Raw genomic sequence first — 27,608 nt, forward strand, 5'->3', positions numbered from 1 at the left:
TGTTGTTGAGTTGTAGGAAATTTCCTTAAGTTCTAGATATTAATCCTTAATAGATACTGAATTTACAAATATTTCTCACCTTTCAAAGATACAATTTTTAAGTCATTGTTTTTACAGGGCAGCAGTTAATAGACTTAATAGCCCTCAGTCACAGTAAAGTGATTTTCATATGAAGTGGGAGAGAATGAGTGGGTCCTTTGACCTTTGTTTTGCTTCTTTTTAATAAATGGTCACTTCTGTAAAGGAAACGTTTTGTTTTGTTTTTTTAACTAGTCGGCCATTATTTAGGTTACCCAAATGCCCACTAGGTGGTGCTCTAACTATATACAGCAAATGTTTTCATAAAGCTGAAGTTACCAAGTTGTTCCAATTTAAAAAAAAAAAAAAAAAAAAAAAAATTGATTCAAACAGATAAGCCATTATTTAATTCGGACAAAGTCATCCCATCTGCAGAATACTTGATGTAGAAATTGTCCCTAGGATTGGGAGCCACTGTTCCATCTTCCCACTGCTGATAGTGGTCGGTTCAGGGTTTCATTCCGTTCTGACACATGCTCTCATAGCCCACGTGCCACTGCTGATCTGACTGGCCTCTGAGAGAGTCCGGGGTGCACTAGCCGCTCTGCTGGTGTGGCTTTGTCTCTTGAGAAAGGAAGACACACACATGTGTGCAGGCTGCTTGCTCATGTGAAGCTCTTTTGAGAGAGCCTCAGATACAGAGTAGGAAACCAGATTTCTGGTAGTTTTCCCATTCATCTTCGGTAAGTCACTTAATTTCTGTGACTTGTTAAATTTATCTTTGAAAGAAGGGGACACATTAAATATAAATTCTTGCCTGAAAGCTTAAACTTGCATACTCGGCCTTTCTTGTTTTAGAGTACCTGCTTTTCCCGTTTTGATCATAAAATAGGTGGGAACTCACATTATTGCTCATGGCATGAGATGAAAATGACACATCAAATCCCTTTTTTAGAAACTTTGCAACTTTCACTGGTATGTCAGCACTAAACATTTCCAGTCTTCTGTAAGCCTTCAACGACAACAAAAATAAAAACCAGCTAACAAAAATGCAGTTCTTTTATGGTGACATGTTGCCGAAAGGACAGAAATCGCACATCTGTGGAATATTTGTATAGGTGTCCCAAAGCAGCTCACTCTACTAGCCACTTATTGCCTTTTACACAGTTCTCACCCAGCTCCCTGAGTTAGCTGCCACTGTTTCCAGAGTTCTTCTTCATTTCAGCCTGTAGATCTGTTGCTGGATCACAACTCAGTCCTGCTCAGTTTTTATTTGCTTTGTAATGCATGTAAATGCCATCTCTTCACATTTGGGCTGTTTTAGGATAGTAATCTCTTGCCAAACTTAGAGCTACCTTCCTAGAAAATGTGTCAGATGGCACAGTCACCCACGGTAAGGTGGCTGTCTTACAGGAGAGGAGTTGGGGAATAGCCCTAATAGATCCGGAATATGCTGTTAACTGAGTACGTGGCAGTTAAGAAGGACAAGGCAGGCCAAAGCCCCACTCCGTTTCCTGAGCTCCCAAACGCACCATGACGTTGCAGTCAGTTCTGCTGCTCGTGCTCTCTTACACAGGTTCAACCAGTGCCTCTGACAGACACTCACTCATTCACTATTTCTTCATTTCATTCTTCTGAGAGCAACAAAATGCCTGTGTTCTAGTCTGACCTTTGCATAAGTTATCCTGGGGCTAAGCCCATGGTTTCCTGGGACGTGTATTGAAAAAGGAGGAACGTGCATGAGTCCAGTCAGCTTATTGTGAACTACTAGCTCTGCCACATGATCTGGTCTGTGGAGTGGCCATGCCAGCCACAGGTGCTAACAATGGCAAGGGAACAGAACTGAGCTTGAGATTTTCAATGTTTGGCATAGTAGTAGATGTTTTAAAGCCATCTAAAGAAGAAAACAAATAAATAAAAATTCAAGCCCTGTTTCTTGTGCTTGTGAAGATTGGCCCTTGCCTATTGAAAGAGAGGGTAACATGCTACCAGTGTAATGCCATAGTGCTTAGGAGTCATGACTTTTAGGTTCCATTTCACAGGATCAGTTTTATGGTAAGTCTTTGTTTTCCCAAAGTCTAAGCAACTCAGACTGATACCCGAGTTTGTAGGTATCTTATACTTTAGGCCTTAACCTGGTCGGTGAAGAAGCCAGAGCTTTAGCAAGCTGCCAGCAGAGAAAGGCAAGCTGTCCAGTAGCTTTGAGAAGGCCTGGTGAAAGCCAGCTGGAGGAAATGGAGGCTTTTGGAGGTAGGATTGGATAGGTCTCTTGGGAAAGAGAACGGTGATGAATCAGAGAGGAGCTCAGTTCCCTGTCTCACGTCATGGATAGGCAATCTTGAAGTCCAGAACTGTAGAGGGGAATGAGACCATCATCCCCTCCCCTTCCTGAGCAAAATTGTCTGTAGAGAGTGGATTACTTGGGGAAGAAAGCTCAGCTACTGTAACCATGAGTCCAAAATGGAGTTCCTTAAAGAGCTGGGGACTAGCTCCTCTTTTAAGGAAGCACTGGGGCTCAGCAGCACTTCCCTGAGCCCTGCTCTCCATTCCCTAGGCCATGGCTGCTTATGGCTCGCCCTCCATTGGTTAAAAACCACCAATTGATCAGAAGCATCTTCAGAGTGTTTCCAAATGAAGTCTGGCGGGGCCGTTATAGTGGCCCCACCACCTTTTAGCTGTGATTTTTCTTTGTCTAGTTGAGTTATTTGCCATTATCTGTGGTGTAAAAATACTAAATAAAAATTTTCATAAATAGCAACTCATATGCTTTAATTAAATGGTTGCCACAATTATTCCATTGTACTATTGTTCTTTTTAATGTCTTACTATGTTTATAAGTTACATATTAGCATTGTTACATATATGCAGGTTGAGTGTTCCTTATCCAAAGTGCTGGGGTTATTGGGGTCTTACATTTCAGGATTTTTAGACTTATCTGTTTGGGGTTTGTTTTCAGTTCTTTCTTAGATTTATTTTATGTATGGGAGTAGTTTTGCCCGCGTGTGTGTATGCACACCCATGTGAATGCAGTGCCCTCAGTTCAGAAGAGAGTGTTGGATCCCCTGGTACTGGATGATTATAAGCCACCATGTGGGTGCTGGGAGTTGAACCTGGAGCTCCTCTGCAAGAGCAACAGTTGTTTTAACTGCTGAGCCAACTCTCCAGTCTCTGTTTCGGATTTGGTGGGCAGTGGTTATAATCTTTTTCTGATTGTTGTTGCAGTGCTGGGGTCCAGCCCAGAGCTGTGCCTGTGCGGCAATTGCTCTGCCACTGGCCTGCTTCCTGGCACTTGTTCTTAAGGATTTTAGAATGTTTGCTTATAGGTAAAATCCCTGGCAATAAGATTCTAATCTTAACTATGAATTTTGTTTTATTTATTTATATATTTACTTAGCATATATAAGGCAATTTTATGCAACATTTCTAGTGAGTTTTGATTGCAATGTTTCACATGAGGTCATATGTGGAATTTTCCAATTTTCCAATTATGTCCCTACTCCGTGTTTCAGATTTTGAATTATTTGGATCATTTCAGATTTCACATATTCAAATTAGGAACCATACAGTTTCTGTGAGGGTGAAGTATCTATGGGGTTTGTATTGTGTGAAGATTCAGACATCCAAGGAACTTCTTAAAACATACAGGTCAAAAATGACTCATGTCATGAGAGATTAATGCACTTAGACAGTGAATAGCCTTCCATAGAAGTTGATGAGGGTTCTGCTCAAGTTGCTGACTGTAATTTTAGCTTTTCATAAATCTATAGCCATGCCATGTGTTTTCCATGTCTTTCCTGTAAAGAGCTCGAGTGCCCCATCATTCAACTGGTCACTCCCAAGACCACATTGTATCTGCCCTCAATCCTGTTAATTTATACATGGCTGGCAGCATGATTATAAAGGAGCATGGGGACAGCTCAGCCGTACCTTTTTTGTTGTTGTTGTTGTTGTTGTTATTGGGATCATTAAAAGAAAACCATGGTTAAAAATTGAGAGCATTTTGAATGTTAGAAGAGCTGATTTGTATGAAGCACCTTATATTTTGTCAAGAGCTATGGCAGGAGCATCCCAGGAACTGTTAACTGCAGTTTTGTGTATCAAGTATGGAGCTTCAGTGGATAAGACACCATCCCCATCCCTGAGAAGCTCCTGGTTCCCTCAGAGAGACACTCAGCAAGTGCCCTGGGCAGTGAAGCATTTCCACAGAAGTAAGGTCTTTGTTGGGAAACAATTGACAGCGGCAAGCTGCTAGTGTGTTCTCTCAAATGCCCATTTTCATGCTCCAAGGCTCTCTATCCATTGAAGATGCAGGAAAAGCTCAAGATTTTGCTTTTAAGAGAAAAATTTCCCTTTACATCGACATAAAAATCCCAATAGCTAAGAAGACAGTGATTTTAAGGTAAAATCATAACCGGAGTTTTTAGATTTTTTTTTTTAATTTGATGCTTCAAATTAGGAAATTGTAACTCTGTCCAGTAAGTCAGCAAAGCAGTTTTAAATTGTTAAGTATTCCACTGTTGGATGAGCTTTCTAATCATTCAGGTACATTGAATGTTTCAAGAATGTCTGTGGTGCCTTCCATCATTGACATTACACAACTCAAAAATGTGTATGTGTGTGTCTGTCTCAGTGTGTGTATGTGTGTGTTGGGGGAGAGGCCAGCAACCCTAGTTACACAGAAAAACAAACATGTGCCTGAACACTGTGACTTCCAGATCCAGTAGTCACAACTACTCGTTTATTTGTAAAAATCCTCAGTCAGAGCCACCAAATCTTCCCCTACAATAATGGAGACAGAGAAATCTGCCAAGATTTAAAATCACTTTAATTTAAAGGAAAAACTGAGTGAGTTTGCACAGTTACTTCAGAACTACAAGGTCTGACGAGAGACAGTAGGTCTAACACAACAGGGAAACGAAAAAGCCTTGGAGCAAGGGGGAGAACTTGAGTTCTAGTCTTGGCTTCACCAAAAACTCTTGTGAGTTTGGGAGCAAGATCTGCTCTGACCTCTGCTGGCTGCACGTGGGTTTGCTGAAAACAGGTTAGATCTAGACACACTGAACCTTTCTAGGGAGCTCCACTCCTCGGTGCTTGAATGGGAGTGGAAATCTTGGTTCAGATCAATATGCAGACCCTCTCAATCTGGCAGTTGCATTTATTTAGCAAATATTTACTGAGTATCTGTACTTCCTGCCCATGTAGGAATGAGCTCTTTAGTGGTAAGAAACCCTAAGGGACTCAATCTGAATCTCCTCAGATCTTCTTTCCTTTGAATGCTTTGGTCATTTTTATCAGGAGCCTTAGCTGTACCCTCACCCAGAGACCTCTTCACCATATTCTGATTTATGAGCTGCTTGACAGTCAGCTCCACACAGAAATACCTATTCGACAAACTGATTGACTTAGAAGTGATGCAGGGGATTGGATATAAGTTTTTAGTGAGGCCTGCCTTCCTTCTTTGTGTATTCTGAGACTTGGAGAAAGTCATTTTGTCATGCAGTCTAGAGGAAGGCATTTCCACTCTCTTTAGTGGATGAGTGTATCTCTCAACCTGAACACATCTGCAGCCAGCATCTTTCAGGACACTGATTCCTCCGTACATTTCCCTTAGCAGGGCACACCTGATAGAGTGAATAGAATTTTACCTAGGTGATTTGATTTTTTTGTTGGTTGGTTGGAGGGTTTCTTTTGAAGCTTCCGTTTCTTGCTTCACTGCCTAGTTGTTTTGGCAACAGCTATCAACTTGAAATTACAGGAAGTAAAAGGTCTTATTTATTACCAAGAAGGAAAAGCTGTTGTCTCATACAGGGTCTACTGCTTGTGTCCACAGGGGGGCAGCATAGTTTTGCAGGCTGCCACAGCTCAACCACCCCCGGAATGCCCTCCACCCCATTATAAATTTTTGCCTGTCCCAGCTAACCACTTGTTCAGGTCTTTTCTTCACTGCGTTTTCTGAAACAAATTCAGCTACCTTAAAAGATTGTGTGTATGTTGCTTACATGTTCATTTTAGTGGTTACATGCCAGACACATGTTGAGTTTTCATACAGGATTACTTGAGGCCTCACATCTTCAAGTAGGAAAGCCACACAACCCATCTATCTTAGTTACTTTTTTTTTAAAGAGATTTTTTCATACACTATATTCTGAAATCTGTTTCCCCTCCCAGATCCTCCCCATCTACCTAATTCACACCCTTTCTCTCTGTCTCATTAAAAATCAAACAGGTGTCAGTAGTAATAACAATATTAAAATAAATCAGAATAATACAAAACAAACAAATAGAAAAAAAGAGCCAATTAAAAAAAAAAAAGCACATGAAACACAGATGCAAGAAATGCCCATTTGTGCACACAGAAATCCCATAAAACACCAACACCAAAACCATGACATATAAGCAAAAGGCTGTAAGGTTTAAAAGAAAGCCCACACAAAACATTAGGAGACAGAAAGCCTACAAAACACTGTTGAGTTCATTTTGTGTTGGCCATCTCCTACTGGGCATGGGGCCTACCATTAAAGTGTGATTTGTATACCCAGTTGCACTCCGTCAGAGAAAACTAATTTTCCCTTTGCCAATGATTGTCAATTAAAGGTAGCTTCTGGGTTAGAGTGGGCTTGTATCTACTTCCCCATCTCAAAGTTGGGAGCTCATCTGACTTAGATCTGTACATGCTACCACAGCCTCTGTGAGTTTGTATATGACTCAATCCTGCTGTGCCTAGAAGGCCTTGTTTCCTTGGTGTCTTCCATCCCTTCTTGCTTGTACAGTCTCTCTACTTCCTCTTCTACACAGTTCCCTGATCCCTGTGGGAGAGATTTGATGACGGCATCCCATTCAGGACTGAGTGTTGCAGGGTCTGTCACTCTCTGCACATTGTCCAGTTGTGAGTCTCTGTATTTGTTCCCATCTACCGCACATGAAGCTTCTCTGATAATGGCTGAGCACTGATCTATGAATATAACACAATGTCATTACTTTTCTATTGCTGTGACCAAACAACATGACCAAGATAACTTATAGAGGAAGGTTTTATTTTGCTTACAGTTCAGAGAGTTAAGAGTTCATGGTGGGGAGGCATAGCAGCAAGCTGCAAACTTGTTGGCTAGCACAGAATTTGGGTGCTCACATCTGATCCACAAGTGTGTTGGGGAAGCACTGAGAATGTTGGTGAATTTTAAAACCTCAAAGCCACCCCCAGTGATACAGCTCCTCTAACAAAGCTACCTCCTATCCTTTCCAAGCAGTTCCATCAACTGGGGCCTGAGTATTCATATATGCACCTACGGGGCCATTCTCATCTAAACCACCACACCACCTCAGGCACTTTCTACTCTGTTGACATTAGTGGCAGGGAAACTAGAAAACTAGCACATATCATGGGCCATGCCACACAGAGAACTAGGGAAGTCTTCCAGAATTAAGTGTTAGCAGAAGTTTGGGGTCACTGAACCCCGTGCTGGCTGATACTTGAGATACCTCTGGTTCCTTCAGTCACCTTTGATCACTAGACAGGACCCCATTACCTGTACACTGGAGTTGCTCATAAAACCATTAAAGGAATGTGCTAAACAAGAAGTTGCAAAGCCAGAGCTCCGTGTGAGGGCCTGACTCAGCCCCTCACAGGACTGCTGAGTCACTCACTGTGCAGGTGAGAGCTGCAGCCCCTCCCCCACCACGCTGCGACACCTCCGCAGTTACTGAGATAGATGTCCATCTCAACCTTCTGAAAATGTGCGTTCACTCAACAACAACAACAACAAAACACTGTTCACTCCACCACAAGGTTGGTGTTTGGGTGTTGGGAGATACAAGTTAGAGAACTGATTTACACTCCTAGAAACTGCCTGGAGGTTAATGGCGGTCACAGTTGAGATGTCAGAGGAATGGTGAATTGTTTTTCCAGTGTGCTGACAAGGAAGGCATCAAGAAAGATAGAGATAAAGACAATAAAGGAAATTACAGACATTCTCAGGTAGAATAAGGCTGATGGGGTCAGTTTTTGTATGGCCTCTTGGAAATGACCATAACTTACTCACACAGTCTCTTTTTCTAAAGAGGAGAACATGAAAATGACCACTGACAAGGGGAGTGTATTAGAGTCTAGAACCCTGTTTACACTTCATTTTTTCTTATTAGGACTTCTAGTTCCCAGTCAAGAGAAGCTGCATTGGCAGGTTAGTTTGGTTTGTTGGTTTTTATATTTTAAAGGGTTAGGTATCCAATCCATATTTCAGATAGTCTTAAAATAAATACAGGAGTCAGTATAATTGAGGTTGTTGGGAATCTTTTAAAATGTATGGAAAAGAAAGAATTGCCAGATTTATTTTTATTGTTCTTGTTCTGCTAGGGATTGAAGCCAGAGCCTTGTTTGCTTTTGTGGTGTGGGCTTGCTACATAGTCTAGATTGACCTTGAACACAGTTTTAAGCCTCAGCCTTCTAACTGCAAGGATTAGAGTTACATAGCACCATGACTGACCTAATCAGATCAATGGGTCTTGCTAAATAAGTCTTTTAATGCAGAAGACTGCATTCAGTATCTGGGGAGAACAAAATGAAATTGAGTATAATACAGTATGTGACATATCACACAGCCAAGTATTGTTTTTGTGAAACTGCTTTCATCTGTGTGCCAGTATGTTTCTGTCAGTCTGGGATGCTCTGTAGACTAATTTTTTACTGTAATCAGTAGTTTGGAAAACACTAAATGTCAATGTATATATGTTTACTTTGTATGTAGTACAGTCAGACCAAAAGCTATTGGCCTGAAAGACCTGTCCCAGTGACAAGAGAAAAATATTAGCATTTGTCATAACTTTTGTCTAAGTACATTCAGCCTTCCATAACCAAGGTTCTTCATCCACATTCACCCAGCACAGATGGAAAATATTTAATAATAAAAAGGGGTCTTCACATACAGGCCTATTCTTGCTGCTGTTTCTAGTATTTATATTGTATTAACTGATACAATTGCTCCAGGGGATATTTAAGATATATAGATGTACAGATTAGATGAAAACTATTTTATATACACTATTTATAATATATATTTAGTATATATAAATAATCATTTTATATTGTTTCAAGCATTCACATATCTTCATACCTTCCTGGAAGACCCTAAACAATGAAAAAAGAGAATGATAAAGATCTCCTACATGTTTAAAGCCTGTTTACTTCAAAAGTGCTCCATTACTCAGAAAGGAAGTTTGTAGCCCAGAATCCCCAGGTGAAATGCCCCATCTTTTACTGGCCCACTCCTGTTACCCTCTGTGGCTGTTTTAATGGGAAGCAGTTTATGCCTGACATTTACTGTAGTGCATACTCTGCTATCTCCATTTTCTAGAACAATGGTGAATCTATTGACACATCCAGGGTCATTTTAGGAAAGCCTAAGCCATTGACTATGTTTCCCTTGCCTGGGATATAGATTGTCAGTCCCTTGAAATGACAGCTTTAGAAAAAGATGCTGCTTCAGTTGCAGTGATGTGCAGGTTTAAGTGAAAAGTGAGTACTGATGTATTCCATTTAAAAAGGCAGCTGAAGATTGACTTTTACTGTTGTGTCTGTCACCAGATTGCCTTTCATCTTAGGGGAAGTGAGATGGGACTCTTAACCAGGAAACTAGAGCAGAGACAGAAAAGATTTGCCTGGCTAACAACCAGGCTCTCATAAGCATCTCTCACTACACTTTGTGGTCCAGCTCCATCTAAGCCTGAGGCATGTTCACTAGCATTGCACATTTTGTGCCTTGCTCTTGCACAGGCTCTGGGACTTGACTTGACAAGGGCGGCAAGGGAAGGAAATAAAGACAGACACACAGAAAATCTAGAATCAGGTGATCTGGGCTCTTGGCTGGAGGAGCCATATCCTCCAGAAGCTCAATGTGTTCATTATATACAGTTGAGCAAGAAGGCAGGGTTATTCTATACAGATGAACAAGGAGGTGGGTTTAGCTAATCTCTAGGTAGGAGCAGGCTGGGCAAGGGTTAGTCTTCCGGCCTAAACACCTGAGGAAGAAAGCTATGGTGGTCACTTTGTGCACACACTATCAGCATACCCACTTAGACCAAAGGAAGGCTTTTGGCACCACTCTGAGCAGCCTGGGGAAGACTTTGTCATTCTTAGAGTTCATATAGGACTTACCTTGCTCCCTACATTTCAAATGGTTAACATTTTCCTAATTCCTTAAGGGCTGATGATACTGTCACTGTGGCTAAGTAGGGGCAAGAAAATAACATTGACTTTGAAACCATGTGATTTGAAACCTAAGGTTCTACCCACCCTCCAAGTTATCATCCTGAGCCCTTACTTCATTGTCATCCTTAAAATTCATTTGACCCCTTTCCTATGTTGAGTTCCTAATCCTCAGATCCTGTAATTGACTTCCTTTTTGATGTAATGTTTTTATTTTGGTCTGTCATATCCTCCTGAAGTTTTCTTAGTAAAGGTCCAAAGGACCTTTGAAAGTATTGAAATCTCATCCATGTAACTGTACATATTCTGCCCTCAAGTGTAATTGGTATTTTTGGTTGGGTATAGCATTTTCAGATATGAAACATGATGAAAGTATTATTGTCCTCTTGGCCAGTGTTCCCTGTCAGGATCCACAGTTCTTCTGCTCACTGTGTTGCTTGTTTTCTGTAGAAGGTTTTATAATGTTAAATGTTGAACCTGATCATTCTAACACCTAAAGGATGATCTTCTGTGGCACAGACCTTCTCCCACAACCACCACTCCCCCAAATGCAAGTGCACCTGGGAAATACTTGGGCAAAAAATCAGAGAGGGGCTGGGGGCAGCTAGCTCAGTAGTAGCTTGTGCAAGGCCCTGATTAAAATCAGTATCACAGTGCATGTGTGTGTGTGTGTGTGTGTGTGCGCGCGCACGCGCGCGCGCACACACACACACACACACACACACACACACACCAGCTTTCAGGGTAACTTCAGTAAATAGAGATTTAATTATAAGGCATTTTCATTTAATATTTCTTTGGAACTTTCTCTATATTTTTTTCTTTATCATATAGCCCTATTATAGAAATACTATAGTTTCACATCTGTATTTTTAATATTCCTTCACCCATTTATATTGTGTGAATACCTTAACAGTTACTTCATCCCATGGCAGTTGAGAGTGCTGGTACCCAGAAAGGACAGAAGAGGTGTTGAGTCTCCTGGAGCTAGAGTTACAGGCGGCTGTGAGTTGCCAGACATGAATTATGGGAACCAAAGCCCCAGACCTCTGCAAAGACAGCAAGTGCTCTTAAATGCTGAGCCATTTCCCCAACCCTAGCCCCAGAGATTTTAAATCTCAGAGGTTCTTTAGTGACTGGAAACCATGCACTTACTGGCTCCCTGTAGTGGCACTTAATATAATCAGAGATTTTGCATTGTTTTATTTTTTTATTTTTTTGGTATCAAGGGAGTGTGTGTGTGTGTGTGTGTGTGTGTGTGTGTGTGTGTGTGTACACACATACTGTGATACTGATTAAAGCCAGGGCCTTGCACAAGCTACCTCTGAGCTAGCTGCCCCCCTGACCCCTCTCTGATGTATACTCAGTTTTCTTCATGTTACCTGATCCTCCATTCTGCTCTCTCCCTGTGCCCTCCTTTACCAGCCTAGAGGAACTTGCTCTGTGAAATTGTTCTGTTTCTGTTGGCTGAGTCTGTAGGTCCTTATTTGCATTACACTGTCTCAGCTCTCTTAGCTCTTGACTCTTAGCATCACAAAGATCTGCACTCCTTTGGATCATCCAGAGCACAGGTGTGCCAAGGAAAACATTAATAGTCTAGATTATTTGGGTTTTGTTATTGCCATTTTGTTTTCATTTTTGTGTGACTGCCCAATTTTTTTTGCACATGTTTTAGAAAAAGTATTTTTATTTAAAATCTTAAAATCATTCAGTAGATTTTTCTCATGATAAAAAGTAGAAGAGCACCTCTGGAGAAAAATATTTAAATTTTAAAAATTAGCACTGTGTATTACATTTTTAGCTTTTCATGGGCATACTTGATTTTTTTGGTCTAGGGGTTCTTAGTTTCTCATAAGTTTGTGATACCTTCCCCATTTCATATTAATTACTGTCATGTGGACATTATATATTATCCTGGAGTTTAAAGAAAAATAGTGTGCACTGCTTCTCAATGTTTGTTAATGTCAAACATAGTGGAACACTGCAGAGGTCTCAGATAAGACTGTTTTAAAGCAAGACTGTAGGTACGTGAAGTTAAAGACCCTGACTCTTTAAACAGGCGGTAAGAAGGTGGCTAATGACGCTGGGACTTTTATACTGACAAAAGAACAGCATTGACAGAATAAGGAGAAAGGAAATCACTGGACCCCGAAGGTCAGTGAGGGATGCAGGCCTCCAGGCACAGCTGACCCCAAATACCATCAGCGTACTGTTCAGTGGTACCACGGCTAAGTAACTGGAGTTGTAAGGTTTCCTCTTCATTCTGTTGGCCAGTGATACAGGGGAATAGGGAGCTGAATGGGCCGAGTGAATCCGCACATACATTATTTATTACTAGCCTCACATTAACTGAGAAGGTTGTAGAGTTGCTTTGTGCATGTGTGTGTGCATGTATGCGTATGTGTACAATATGATGTGTGTGCATAGGAGTGGTAGGAACACTGGAATTAGATACGTACAGCCATGCCCAGCTTCACATAGGTTCTGGGAATCTGAACCCTGGTTTGTCACACGTGCGTGGCAGGTACTTCCCCACTGCGTCATTTTCCCAATCCATGTGTAACTTCTTAAAGCAACTTCAGGCAGCGTGAAAAGTATGTCTTCATCTTTATACAAGGACTGTTTCACAATAATGTTACTAATTTTAATGCCACGTGTGTGGGTTATAACATCTGGAAAGGGTTTTTTAGATGTGTGCAACACCTGAATAAATATAGTGCCCTGAGATTAAAAATTAAACAAAGGATTTAAAACTCTTTTAAAGAAAATAGACTTTTTCCTTCAAAGAGAAAGACAATTGGAAATTCTATGGGAGAATTATAAAATAGAAGACAATAAAATCAAGGCTCAAAGATTTTATGACATGTATAAGGAGGGCTTTATTTTAGCTTTTTTCTGTATGTATGGGCTTTGTTATACATTACAATCTCCTAAGCATGAATTCTTAGTAAACAATCCTAAATTAATGTTACCAGGGATTCAAAGTCTTTTCCTGCTAAACATGTTTGTCTCTTTTCACATTTGTTTGTTTATTATGTTTGTGTGGGTCACAGCAGTGTATAAGGTCAGAGGATGACTTAGAGGAGTCGCTTTTCTCCTTCGTCCTGTGGATCCTAGGGTCAGAGTCAGGATGTCAGGCTTAGTAGCGTGTTCATTGCCCACTGAGCCATTGCGCTCACTTAAGATAGACTTCTTAACTTGTTCTTTTACCAGCCTCTTAACCTAGGAAAATTAGTGTGAAAATTCATTTCTCTTTGTTTAGGCTGGAGAGATGGCTTCACAGTTCAGAGTGCTGGTTGATCTAGTGGAAGACACAGGTTCAGTTCCCAGCACTTGCTCGGCAGTTTACAGCTGTCTGTCACTCCAGCTCCAGAGAATTTGACACTGGCTTCGGCTTCCCCAGGCACTGCATGCATGTGGCGCCCAGGCAGACACTCGGGCAAAACAGCTATGCACAAAACTGAAAATAAATAAACCTTTAAAACAAATTCCATGCAGTTGTGCATATAAAAAGGGTTAGTGGTCTATGGCCTCCCAGGACAAATCTAGCCCCACCTGTAACTGTATGGATCCTATTCTATCCAGTCATTATTGTCCAGAAATATAGCCTTAGGAATATAACACACCAAACTTGTTTTTTTTCGAGACAGGGTTTCTCTGTGTAGCTTTGTGCCTTTTCCTGGAACTCACTTTGTAGACCAGGCTGGCCTTGAACTCACAGAGATCCTCCTGCCTCTGCCTCCCGAGTGCTGGGATTAAAGGCATGTGCCACCACCGCCCAGCCCAAACTCATTTTTTTAAAGGACTTTTAGTTAGCATATTTTATGTATTCTTTTGAAAACGTTTTAAGCTACTGGGTTTATCCCTCCTTCCTTCTTGGTGTTCTAGTTTAATCTACTTATCGGTACCCCTGTCTTTCAGTGCCGAACTTACTCTCAGCCCTTAGTTTATTTATCAGTTTTTACTTACTGTCTATTCCTCTGGAAATTATAGTCCTGTGCCTGCAGTCTGCAGAGGGTAGAGTGAATGCAAAGAACTTCGGTGGGCAAACAGTGATGGACGACCCAGGCCCAATGCTGCCCAGATGAGCAGCTCAGAGGATGCTCAGTAGATAAAGCACTTGCTGCACGAGCATCTGGAGGAGGTCAAATGCCAGAGCTTACATAAAGCCAGATGTGCAGCTCCTGTCTGTAATCCCAGCACTCCTAGGGAGATAAAGACAGGAGAACCCCACAGGCAAGGACCAACTCTCACAAAGTTCTCCTCTGACTTCCACATTCACAATCAGGAATATACATGCACACAAAGATGCCACCCATATAAATTCTTAAGATTTATCTCTTTGGACACAAGGCAAGTCAAATTCTCACCCCACTGATATCACCCATCATGTTAGCCAAAGAACATGATGACCCATTGTAAAAGCATTTTAGGATAACACAACAAACACTGTACCACTGTTCTTCCTGCTCTCTCACCTTTATTTTCCCCAACTCAGACTGTCCCCAACAGTAAACCAGGAATGTAAACAATGTGTCAGGCTCAGCCTGAAGTTCCTATATTTATAGATTGGTCGTCTATGTCCTTTTCAATGTACCCAGAGTTTCTGGCTCAAGCTTGCTGTCTGTAATCTTTGTCTACATATTCTTGAAGCCTGTTTCTCTCTCCCCTTATCCAGAGTCTCAGTTTGGCCAGGTTACTGCTCACTACCCATAGAACCAGGAAGAAAAACAAAGCAAGGAAGATGATGCTCGGGCACACTTTGCTCCTTGCCAGCACAGCGCCTATGCAGGGTAGCGGTCTGCTGTGGTGCATACCTGAGCTAGCTACAGAAGGAAACTGAGCTGGCTTTGAGGGTGGCCTGTTGGGAAACAAAGTTTTACAATAAGTGGGACTGCTATCTAGTTAGAGAGTGCTGAGGTGAGGTGCTTTGATCTTATAAGACTTCTCTAAATAATTTCATGCCTAATGTGCAAAACAACAAACTAATAAGAAAACACAAGATGACTCCAGCATACTAAGAATGCAAACAGAACACAAAAAGAGCAAAACCCACAGAACTCAGCAGTCAGTTCACGAAAAGAGAGCACTGCGGTTGAGCCTGTCTGTTAGAGCCGTAAAGCTGGCTGTTGCTAGGGGAAGTCAGACATGCACAGTAATCTGCTGCTTTTTCACTGTGCATGCCGTCACTGTGGCATTGCACACCCGCTGTACTCTGATGGGAAAGATGACCAGTACTGGTGAGGGGAATACAGGCTCCTGGATATGTGGTGGAGGGAAGGAGTTACGCTCATGAGATAGTGCACAGGATTTCATTTTGAATCGAGACAGAAGAGTGTTTTAAAGGCAGTGGGGACAGTTGTTTGGGGTATGAAACACAGTTACACACAAGAGAAAGGAAGGAAGGAGTTTGCCAACAAAGCTGTCCGAAGGCGGTGGCACAGAGCAGGTGTTGATGGGAACCAGGATGGGTAGGGGTGACTGAAAAGTCAATGCCATGTGTACAGGGGATGTTAAAGATAGGAAGCAACTCCAGTAAAGAGCTTCATGTAGACATTAATGCCAGGCTGTGGTGGCGCACACCTGTAATCCCAGCACTTGGGAGGCAGAGACAGGTGAATCTCTATAAGTTCATGACCAGCTTGGTCTACAAAATGAGTTCGAGACTGTTACACAGAGAAGCCCTATCTCAAAAAAAAAAAAAAAGGTAGCTTTAGCTCACTGACATGTCAGCTTAAAAAAGGCAGGATATGGGTTGGGGATTTAGCTCAGTGGTAGAGCGCTTGCCTAGCAAGCACAAGGCCCTGGGTTCAGTTCTCAGCTCCTGCAAAAAAAAAAAAAAAAAAAAAAAGCAGGATATGCAGTTGCTAAATCGAAAGACCAATGTGTTGTAAAATAGACTTTGAAAGAAGACTGTTGTTTGATCGTGTGACTGAGTTAGAATGCCAGAAAATTGTAAAGGAAGTGGTCTCTATGCGTTCTAGGACTGCACAAATGCACAAAAGAAAGTCACATATTTTTCCAGCTGCTTCTTTTGTGTCCTGCTTTCCTTTGTTTCTTCTTGACCTGTCTGTCCCTCCCAAGCCCTTCCCTGCCCCTCCTCCTCTGCTTTTCTCCTGCCACACACTGGTGTACCACACTTCACAGGGGCCCCATCTGTGACCTCATCTCTGCCTGAAGCCTTAGACGTTGAGGAAATAGGCAAATATCTTCTGTCCCTTTGCCTCTCTACACATCCTGGGTGGCAGAATGTGCTGCATGTATACAAAGCTGTCATCATAGGAAAACTTTCTGGAGCCATCTTCAGGCCTGCAGCCACACCTAATTTGATCTCAAATAATTGCTTGCCGAGATTTGCAAAGACTAGGGAAATCAGTGAGGAAACAATATATGATATGTGCAGCTGGGTTTGGGGTCCTGCCCTTTCTTATCCTCTTGTCTGATTTGGGTAGCAGAATGGAAGGTGGCTAAGGAACTAATTATTTCTTGTCCTAACTTCTTCACTGATGTAATGTGTTTGTTGTCTTCTGGTTTTGTCTGGGCTGGGATTTGAGCATTTTCTGAGATTTTGTAGCTACCCACTTTAACATGTGAAAGATTTCAAAAGCATCCCCTCTCTGCCTGAGCAAAGTAGTAAGAGGCCTGGGTGACATTGAAGGTCTTAGCAGTCAAATGTGCTACCATGTCAGGACCTCTTGGTGAGGCCACTTGTTTACTTTAAATATCTGGCTCAAAAGGAGCCAGTGAAATCTTTCCATTCTCTAGCCTTGCACATTTACACATCTACACAGGATCCCAAATGCAGGTACACTCTGCCTGTCTGACCTTGTTCATTTAGATGGCCCTGGTGTTCTTTTCCAATGGAAAGTGTGGGAAACAGAATCACATCAGTCTGTCTGCTTCTGACATCAGGAGGTGACTCTGGACCACATCATTTCCAGATAGTGCAGGGCATCACTGTATCTTAGAAAGCTTCATTTAGGTTCCTCTAGGCTCTATCCTGCCTCCAGCAGTAGACCCCAGCTGTAAATAACTTACAGATGACTGTCAGCCCTCAGGAATGAGGGGATCTGATTTTCTACATGTCTGTCTTTGGCGTCCAGTTTTGTATTTACAAGTACTATTCTACTTATGTGAACTATATAATCCTGTATGCTTTATCAAGCTACTAAAATGGGCAAAATATCAGGGACGCAGTTAGGTGGCTTAGGCCACTGCCTTGAGCTGACTGGGGCAGCAAGGGAATGAAGGAAAGACAAACACCAGACAGAAAAGCTAGGATTTCGGAATCTCAGGTGGAGAAGCTGCAAGGCCCAGAAGCTTCGTTTGTGACACAGTTAATCTTGTGGTGGAGTTCCGCATGCAGCGGAAGAGGGAGGCTGGTTTAGCTCATCTTCATAGGAGCAGTCTGGGGCTGCAAACATCCAGGAGAAAGCTACAGTAGACATTTTCTACATGTATTGTCTGTATTATCACTTAGAACCAGGGAAGGCTTTGCCATCCCTCTGAGCATCACCTGGTGAATGCTTTGCCGCTGCTGTAGGGATGAGGCACTGGGGTCCCTCACATGGCCATGCCCATGTCAACACACATTTATTCAGGAATGTACTCTCTTCCTACAGATTTGTATCAGGTAAAAGAGTTAAGGATCTTGTTGTCAACTTGTGTGTGTGTGTGTGTGTGTGTGTGTGTGTGTGTGTGTGTGTGTGTGTGTGTGTTTCATTTAAAAACAACTCTGGGGCTGGAAAGATGGTTCAGCCATTAAAGGCTAAGCTCACAATCAAAAGTACAGAAACAGTTCTGTGAGAAAGAGCATGGGTATATTAGTGACAGAAGAATGAGATGAAAAGGCTGTTAGAAGAGGTGTTCAAACCTTAGCTTGGAGTTGACTCTACAGAGAAGCACCAACTTGTTGAAGAGGAATAAGAAAATACAGCCTTTGCCTGTGAGCAGCTGAGCTGTCAAGCGGGCTGACATTAGATACAGTCCTTCAGTAACTATTCATGCAGACTTGGACCAGACTCCAGACTGCAGAAAACCAGCTTCTAAGTGGGGTCTAGGGTCCAGTGGACATGCCCTGGCCTTTCCCTGGGCAAGAAGAATGTTTGCACCCAAGCCAAAAGGAAGGTTTTTTTGATGTACTGCACCCCCAGTGTTGGAGATGGGCAGAATGTAATCACAGAGGTTACTTTTGGATTCTTAGAGAATTGCGTGTTCTTCATAGAACCTACCATGTTTGCACCATCCTTGCCCGCAGTACACAATGCAAATAAGGAGGAAATGTGTCTAGTACCCAAAACAGGATTTTCTTATTTAATGCACAAGTTCCTGAACTCAGAGCCCTGGGAAATGGTTCACTGGGAACACAGCCCCTTCAGATTTCCGAGTTTATGTTTTTCTCACTCCACTTTTTCTCTTGGTGATCCTTCATTCTGTCGAGCATCAATGTAAGAAACCCCTTCGCTCTTGATCCTTCTCTGACTCACTCCTATCACCCCCTTCCTTCTTGTGTGACCCCATCTCCCATGTGGACCGTGAGTCCTACAGTGGTCATCTTCTGCAGTTCCAGGCAGGACTGTCCACAAGCACAACAGTGTCAGGTGGGAGAGGGAGTAAGGCCCCGAGGCCCAGAGAAGGATGGTGTGGGGAAGGGCACTTGACCTGGGCCTGAAGGATTAGAAGTTGGGTCAAGAACGTGCAGTCACACCTGTGTGCTGGCAGGGGCACAGGATCTCTTTATGGAGAAGAGCGTTTGTGGAGGGCTCAGATTGATAGGTATGTTGCGTCAGGCTGTCAGGCTGTGAATGCCAGGCTAGGACAGGTAGGTGCTTTGCCTGTAGCTAGCCTTGCCGATTGTGTATTAGGAGACTGCATTACAAAGCGATGCGATAAGAGGTGGGGCGGGTGAGAACTCTCCTTGTGACTGAGCACTGCTCTGTCTGACAGCCATGGGAAGGAGATTCCTGGCCACACTATCCTGCTGCAATTATGGACGTGGAGCTGGAGGCTTGGCCTCCATCAGGTCAGAGCTGGGATAAACACCTCCAGCTCCGTACTACCATGTGGGCTGGAAAAGCCTTCACGGAGTCTAGATACCTGCAGTTGAGCACATGCCCTTTCCTGTGACCCCAATAGGAAGAAAGACCAGGCAGACCCCACCCTCACAGGCGCCTTCCATCTCCAGCTTTCAAAGCTACATGGCTAGGTTCAGAAGTAGTAGTTGAGTAACAAGCAATAAAAGGTTCCTTGGGGCTAGGTGGAGGCCAGTTCATCCAGTTAATGCAGAATACTGTGTCTGCCATAATGAAACCTGTACTGGGCCCTCTTTGATCCTCTTGGCCATTTTCTATTAAAAACCTAAGAAAAGAAGCCTGTGAGATTATGCCACCCCACAGGCTGCTTTGTCCTCAGAGTGAACAGAAACTCAGTTATTTTCATCATTGGCCGAACACATCTCATTCATTTCTTTTCTTTGTTTCTCTCTTTGAACCTTCCTGCCCTTACAAACTACAAAAAGCAAGAGCTGCATGCCTCCTGGGACATGCTGTTCCCTCCAAGGTTGGGTTTCTGGAGTAGAGTCGATTACTCCTCATGCTCTGCCCCTGTGGTTATTCCTCATGCTCATTCCCTTGTGAGTGAGGCTTGTGAACATTGAAGGCATTGAGTGCCCTTAGGATTTAGCTCTGCTCCAATACAGAGCACATTGGTTGGAAAGTATGTCCTCCTGGGGATGGGGTGTATAGGGATTTTCCTTGAAGAGTGAAGTTCTGAAATAAGCCTCTTACCTCTTGGGAAGAGGGAAAGAATAGAGCTAGCACTGTTTGAATGTTACTGTAGGACACACTCAGTGACAGTGTATTACAGCTCTAAAGGTCAGCCACTAGTGCTCCTCCCAGTATTCAAGGCCAAATCCATCACAGATGGCACCCCTTGCTGGGGCTTCAGCAGGATGGGTTCTTGAGCAGGCTCTGCTGGCAGTGTGGCCTAAGATCAGTAGACCTGAGTAGAATTACAGCTCTAAGGGACCCAGTGCTGGGCTGAGGAGAGCTTGTCCTGACAGTCCTCCTAGAGGCTTGGTATGGAACTCTCTCCACAGATTCCACTGGAACCCCCTTGGGGGCTCAGCTCACACACTTTAGGCACCCTATGTCAGAGTCTAGCAGCTCGCCTTGAAGGGATGTAGAGCTGGAAGGACCCAGTACAGGCTGTTGTTCCCTAGGATCCCAGCAGCCCCTCCTGGAGAACTGGAAGGACAGAAGTGAGTATTTCTAACAAGTGGGCTTAACCATACTCAAATAAAGGCTTTACCCACCCTTTCTTTAGACAGTGTTCCTTTAAAAGCCATAGAACGGCTTGTTAGAACTTCTCTACAGGTAATCTCTCACCTAGGGATACTGGCCCCTCCTCAACCCACAGTAGAGTCTCTCCTCTGGCCTTTCAGTTCTTGGGACCACTTTTCTCCAGTCTCAAAAACTCCAGTCTATAAAATCTGAAGCTTCAGTAGCATCCTCGTATCTGATAGAATATAAATTCTGGGTATTAAAATTTAAGCAGGGCACACTGGCACATGCTTACAATCCCAGCACTCAGGAAGCTAAAGCAGGAAGCCTTCATATTAAGACTGTCTCAATAGAGAAATAATAAAAAGATTTACCACTGGCTGTTAACCAGTGACAGGTATGTAGACAATAAAATGTGTTTAACGGTATGTGGGTCAGTTTTGTGAAAGAGAAATGTGTGCATTGAAACGAAAACTGGCTTGAGCTATAAAGTGATGCTTCATCGATGTTTACCTAAAACTGCTTGATTTGGCTGGGTGTGGTAGGACATTCCTTTATCCTAGCACCAGGAAGGTAGAGGCAGATGAATCTCTGTGAGTTTGAGGCCAGCCTGGTCTACTTAAGTTCCAGACCAACCAGGGCTACATAATAGGCCCTTAATCCAAAAAGGAAAGAAAAGAAAAACCTAAATAAATTAATCATTTAAATTGCTTATTGGGGGGCTGATGAGATGGCTCAGAAGATAAAGGGTGCTTGCCACCAAGCTTTTCCACCACAGAGTGTAAAGAGAGAGTTGTCCTCTGACTTCTACACATATGCTGTGCAATGGCATGTGAACACACACACACATACACACACACACACACACACACACACACACAATTGTAAGAGCAGCATCTGGTTGAGAAAGAAGCTGTGGGGCTCTGTGCTGTTTGCTGATGAGTATGAGGAGGTGACTTGACTCAGGGGTGCCCTCCATTAGCATCTTTGTGTATGCAAATATGCTGACTTAATTTCTTGAGAAACCAGTAGGGTTTCTGTCACCAAACTAACCTTGAAAGTGTTGCCCCGGGTAAGCAAGTTTATAAGTGCCAAAGAAGAAATACTATATTTTTTTTGCCAGGCAGAGGGATGCACACCTTTAAATCCAACACTAGGGAAGCAGAAACAAGTAGATCTATGTAAATTCAGGCCAACCAGGGCTACACGGTGAAACTATGTCTTTAAAACAAACAAACAAAAGCTAGATTTTTGTTGTTTTCTACATAGTTGTGCATATGAAGAAAGATGGAGAAAGGACACCAAAGAACAGAGGTGATCCCAGGTATTGCTAACTCAGGAGTGTGTATATGTGTATGTCCATCATGGTGTTGGTACTCTAGATGTGCTTAGGGGCAGTTAAGAAACTTTGAATGCTCAAAGCATAGTGAAGCTTCAAATAAATATAATTTAGGAAATACAAAGTGAAGCTTGGCATTTGTGCTAAACTCATATCTTAAGTATTTGGTTATGAATGAATATTTTTAGTAGAATTTATTGCAATATGTCAGATACAGCCTTGTCATCTAGATCCTAATTACTTTCTTTTCAAACCTAAGAAGTTATTTCAACGTATTTTTATTATTAATTCTCTTCAGCTTGCTGACCTTACAGTTGGCATAATGAAAACAGTCAATGTGTGCCATGAATCATTTGCATATAAATCCATACAAGTTCAACTCAGGCTTTAAAAATCAGAAACACACAGAAGATGGGTTGACTTAAGAAATCAGCCAGTTGATCAGTTGTATCATCAGTAATTCACTCCTTGTTTTTCTGATTTTCTTTTTCCACAGAACCGAATGGAGGAGAGCAAAGCACTCTTTAGAACAATTATCACATATCCTTGGTTCCAGAACTCCTCTGTTATTCTGTTCTTAAACAAGAAAGATCTTCTCGAGGAGAAAATTATGTATTCCCACCTAGTTGACTACTTCCCAGAATATGATGGTAAGTAGGCACCTTGTGCCAGCCTCACAGCTGAGAAAGACTTGTGCTGTTAACACTAATGGCTAGAAGGCAGCATGGTACAGTGCCTAGAGCCACAGGGTCCATGATGGCAGGCATGCTAGAGAACAAGTTACTGTTCCCTGACTTGTAATGACATAAAACATTTTATCCCTAATGTTAAAAGTTATGAGGAAAGCAACAGGTTTTCAGTTATTTCAAAATAACCAGCTCAGAGAATAAATAATTCAGTAGCCTTTTCTTTTAGCTACTATAATTTCCAGTTTCCTCCCCTTTTATTTTGCTACCCACCCCTGCCTCTCTCTGGTAAGGAGTATACCAACTTCTGAAGTTGGTATACTGTATTAGTTACTTTCTGTTGTTAACCATGACCAAGAAACGTAGAGAAGGTAGAGTCAGTCCATCATGATGGGGAAGCATGGCAGCAAGCTTCAGGCATGATGGCCTGAGGGGGGAAGCTGAGAGCACATCTCTAAAACACATGCCCAAGCAGAAAGATTCAGATGTGAAGCAAGACTTAACACTAAGAGCCCATCCCCACTGACTTCCTACAGCGAGACACACCTCCTAAGACCAAGTGTTGAAATATCCCAGTCTATGGAGGACATTCATATTCAAACTACTACATATACTCAAGTTCAAATCCTAGTCTAGGCCCTTCCTATTTCTAGGATTCTATTTAGAGTCACTTGATTTTCCTGGTCCTTCAAGCCATAGCTATGAGGTCTTCTTTGTAGGCTAATAGGAAACAAATGTGTGACATTAGTGTGGTCCTTCAATGTCCAGGCAGCATTTACTTTGGGAGAACTTCACTAGCAAAAGTCCCAAGATTGATGTCCAAGTAAGGTATTTGACTAAACTGATTGCCAGGGCCAAGAAAGGGAAGTCCCAACACCCTTAGTGGTTATTTAAGCACACTTGCCGTAGCACTTAGGGTCTGCAGCACTCACTTGTATTTGACTTTGCACTGTTTTCACCATTAAAAAGTAGATCTCCCAGTTATACTGTATTGTTCTCCATGATAGGACATCAACCCTCAGAGGAAAGTTTGTTGACAAATTGTATCTACATCAGCCTCCCAGCAGTCCTAAGCAGGGCCCCAAAATGCATCATCAACAAAGGAAATCTAAGGCATGTACACCATAGTAGTTTTTTCCCTCCAAAAGCTCTCTAAGTGAGGTGACTCCTTGGAGATTAAAGATCCCTTTGGCTTCATAGCTTTCTCTGAAGGTTTAGGTGCCCTTTTGCTCTGTATGCATTAGGTGCAGTGCTGGCCTGAGGAAGGGAAATGTGGCATGCTCAACAGCTGAAGTTTGCATCTCAAATGCATGTGTATGATTGGCTGCACAGCCAGCCGTTTAGAGACAGGGAATTTTTTATTTTTTATTTTTTTAATTTTTTTTTTTTTAGCAAGTTCATATCTCTCAAACATTTCCTGTTTGCCTGGCTATTTTAAAAGAACAAATTCTGTCTTAGCCAGAACAGCATTTTCTCTTTGTTCCTTCTATTTTTCTCACTAACTCTGAAGCAAATGGTAAGTGCCTGAGATTGCCTTAGTGTTCTTAAGGAAGCTGTGGAAGGAAATGACTACATATGGTATACCTGCTCCCCCTCAGTGGCACTCCTGTAGACCACTCCTGTAAGCACATGGTCTGAGAACAGAAGCAGGAACCACCTGCCTCCGATAGAAACATGAATGCTTGCTGGTACCCCAGAAAGCAGGCTTAATTTCTCTTCAAAGTTGGTGAGTCAGTGGACAGTGGAGAGAGAATGGCTACACCACATGCATCAGTGGCTCTGTGGGCCCCCTGTGTTCCTGCTTGGATACAGACAGATAGCAGTGCACAACCTCAGAGCAGACACTGCCTGAGCCCAGCTGCTCACCCACCCTCAGCTGTGTGCTGTCTGGCTGCACTGCAGTTCCAGGTTTTCTGGAGTGGGTTTTTGCAGGACTGCTACTTCCTGAATCCTCATCACTACAAGCCATTTCCTGACAAAAAGAGGTTACTGTAAATGTTTTGGAATTTGAAGATGATGTTAACTGTTGTCCTTCTGTAATGGACACATGATGCCCAAAGGAAATATGGCCACAGCTAAGTTAAAAAGGCAGTGGTTTTGTTCTCAAGAAGACAAAGTTGTTTCATGAGATCCAAAGCCCTTGGAAGATGAGCTAAGGCTGGAAAAACTTTTGAGCACACTGCAGTGATGTTTTGGTAACACGCTTATTTAGATATTATCACAGCTGCACATGTCCATGTGAGGTCTTAATCAGATGAATGCCATCTCTGTGTTTCTCATCAGGAATTGAAATGACTGTTTCCACATGGACTTGAACTCTGCAGAATTGTTCCTAGAGACTTTGAAATTCTGCACCTGCTATGATGGATATACCCATTTCTTTGTAGTCCTATGTGCTCCAATAACATAATTTATGCTTAAAACATAGCACACTGCAAGTGCACTTCAGTCACCTTGAATCTATTTCTTATGTTCTACAGAATAAACACACACAAAAAAAGTTGAGTCTTTTCCTTCCCAGACAGAATAATAATAATAGCTGGGGAAATGGCAGCCTTCTCACACCCTGCCAGTCTCTTCGTCTCTGTTTTAAGTATTCAGTGCTGCTGTGGAAGCAGTGAGTTCACAGCACACTGCTAAGGACAGAACATTATTTCACATATGTAGCACCTGGATACTCACACACTTTCATTTTTCCATGTTGCTAGCCTTAGTCACCAAAACCTCAAAGCACTCTTGTTACTACTTGTACAAATGAGAAGACTCTACTTCCTAGCTCTTTCCTGCAGCTCCTGGTAGTGTGGGATGTGGGTATGAGCCCAAAGCTGTAATAGGGTTATTCTGAAAGTTCTCGAGTTGTCTGCCTGAGACTCGGGGTGAAGGTCCTTAGCGTTGGTTAAGTATCAGCAGTGTTTGCTTACGTAGAAAACATACATTATGATCCTGGAAGGTCTTGCCTGGGAGAAAAGAAGTGACTTCTAGACCACTTCTTCTGGTCTAGAACTGACTTGCAACAGTGGAGAGAAACAGGTATACAGTGGCACAGTGCACAGTGTACCTGCTCAGCACCTGATGCTGTTTGGATGTTAGTAATTTAGAAGGGTTAAACTCAAACTTGCCAGAAAATGTTTAAGTGTTAAACTGCTTGAAAACAGTTAGAAATGGTCTGGAGCATGTCACATTGTTAGTTTTTAAAGGTGATAAAAATATCATACAGAAAATTTCAGTTATAATTTGAATATGTAAGTCATGACATAAATTACATTTAGGAAACTCTGCAGCTATTGCCAATGTGTCCACTACTACAGCTAAGCAATAACACCCCATTGTCTTCCCCGAAGCATGCTGTCCCCTTGCTTTTCTGTCTCTATAGCCTATATATAAGTCAGGTCACACAGTATTTGTCTATGTCCAGCATGTTGAGTTCAGAATGTGTTTTAAAAGTTTATACATGTTATACCATCTGTCAGAACTTCATTAATCACCTTTGGCTTATCCGGTTGAGTTGAGTCACTTCTATTTGCTATTGTGACTGATAGTACTATACGCTCACCTACGAAATGCCCTCCTTTCAATTCATTCAGAGTATGTCCGCCTACTACATGAATTACTAGGTTATATGGAAGTCACTGAACTGTTTTCCTTAGTGGCTGTGCCGTTTTGCCTGCCTACCAGTAGTAGAGTTGCAGACTTCACCTGTTGCCTCAGGTTGTTTTATCCCTTTTAAAATGATATCCAGGCTAGTAGATGGGAAGACTACTTAATGATTTCACTTGGCATTCCCTAAATGAGTGTCAGAGTTAAGCATCCTGTGTGCTCATTGGTTATTTGTTACCTTCTTTTGCAAGAAAGTTCAAGTATTTTGTCCAGTTTTAATTAGGTTGTTTACTTTTTTGTTGATAGATATATGAGATCTTAATATATTCTAAGTGCTAAACCCTTATCAGGTATATGAATTGTATATATTTTTCATTGATAATATACTTTGATAACAAAAGTTGTGTTGTTTTTTTTTTTTTTTTTTAATTTCGACAAGGTCCAGTTTTTACTGCTTCTGTGTTTGGGTTTTATCTAAGAATCAACTACAAAATTATTATACAAGTGTGTTGGTTATTTTTTTTTTTGTCGGCTTAAAAAAGGGCCCTTACTTTGGGGAAAAAAAGGGGGGGGCTCTTGGAAAAGGGGCCCTTACTTGAGAAAAATGCCTCCATCAGATTGGCCTGTAAGCTAGTTCAGAGGACATTTTCTTGATTAATGGTTGATATAGTGTAGTTGGAGAGCTTCTCTCCAGGTTCCACCAAGCTCCCGTGGTCCCTCAACCCACATATAAAATAATCATACAGACACTCATTTAAACTGCTTGGCCATTAGCTCAGGCCTGCCATTGTCTAGCTCTTACTCTTATATTTAGCCCATTTCTGTTAGTCTATACTTTGCCACGCGGCTTGTGGCTTACCGGTGTCTTTACATGTTGCTTCTCATGGCAACGGCTGGCAGTGTTTCCTCCCAGCCTTCCTGTTCCCAGCCTTCTCCTCTACCTTGTCCCGCCTACCTTATCCTTCCTGCCTGGCTACTGGCCAATCAGCACTTTATTTATACAGAGTGATATCCACAGCAATATAGGGCCCAGCACAGTTGGATGATGCCATCCCCAGGCAGGTAGTCCTGAGTTGTATAGAAAAGCAGGCAGGTCAAGCCATGAGAAATAAGCTAGTAAGAAGCACTATTCCCTGGCCTCTGCACCAGCTCCTGCCTCTAGAATCCTGCCTTGAATTCCTACCCAGACCCTTATTCATAATAGACTAGACACTGAAATGTACTCTTTCTTCCCCAGATTGCTATGGCTTTGGTGTTGCTCCCCACAATAGGAAGCCAGCAAGGACAAACAATGTAATAAAATACGCTAACAAAAAGCAGCTTGGGGAGAAAAAGGGCTATGTGGCTTACAAGTCCATGCTACAGTCCATCTTTGAGGAAGTCAAAGCAGGAGCTCAAGCAGGTAGTCATGCTGTATCCATAGGCAAGAGCCAAGAGAATAATGCGTCCTTGCTGGCTGCATTTTCTCTTATTGTGAAATTCAGGACCCC

General features: G+C 42.4%; 1 protein-coding gene across 1 annotated transcript in view; it reads left to right on the forward strand.

Moving 5' to 3' along the window:
- Positions 1-27,608, forward strand: part of LOC118596111 (guanine nucleotide-binding protein G(q) subunit alpha) — a 260,430-nt gene that overhangs the window by 231,883 nt on the left and 939 nt on the right. The window contains exon 6 of the mRNA XM_036206854.1: positions 22,332-22,485. Within this exon, the coding sequence (XP_036062747.1) occupies positions 22,332-22,485 (154 nt within the window). The remainder of the gene's footprint in view (positions 1-22,331; positions 22,486-27,608) is intronic.

The sequence above is a fragment of the Onychomys torridus genome, chromosome 1 (assembly GCF_903995425.1).
Source record: "Onychomys torridus chromosome 1, mOncTor1.1, whole genome shotgun sequence".
Lineage (NCBI taxonomy): Eukaryota > Metazoa > Chordata > Mammalia > Rodentia > Cricetidae > Onychomys > Onychomys torridus.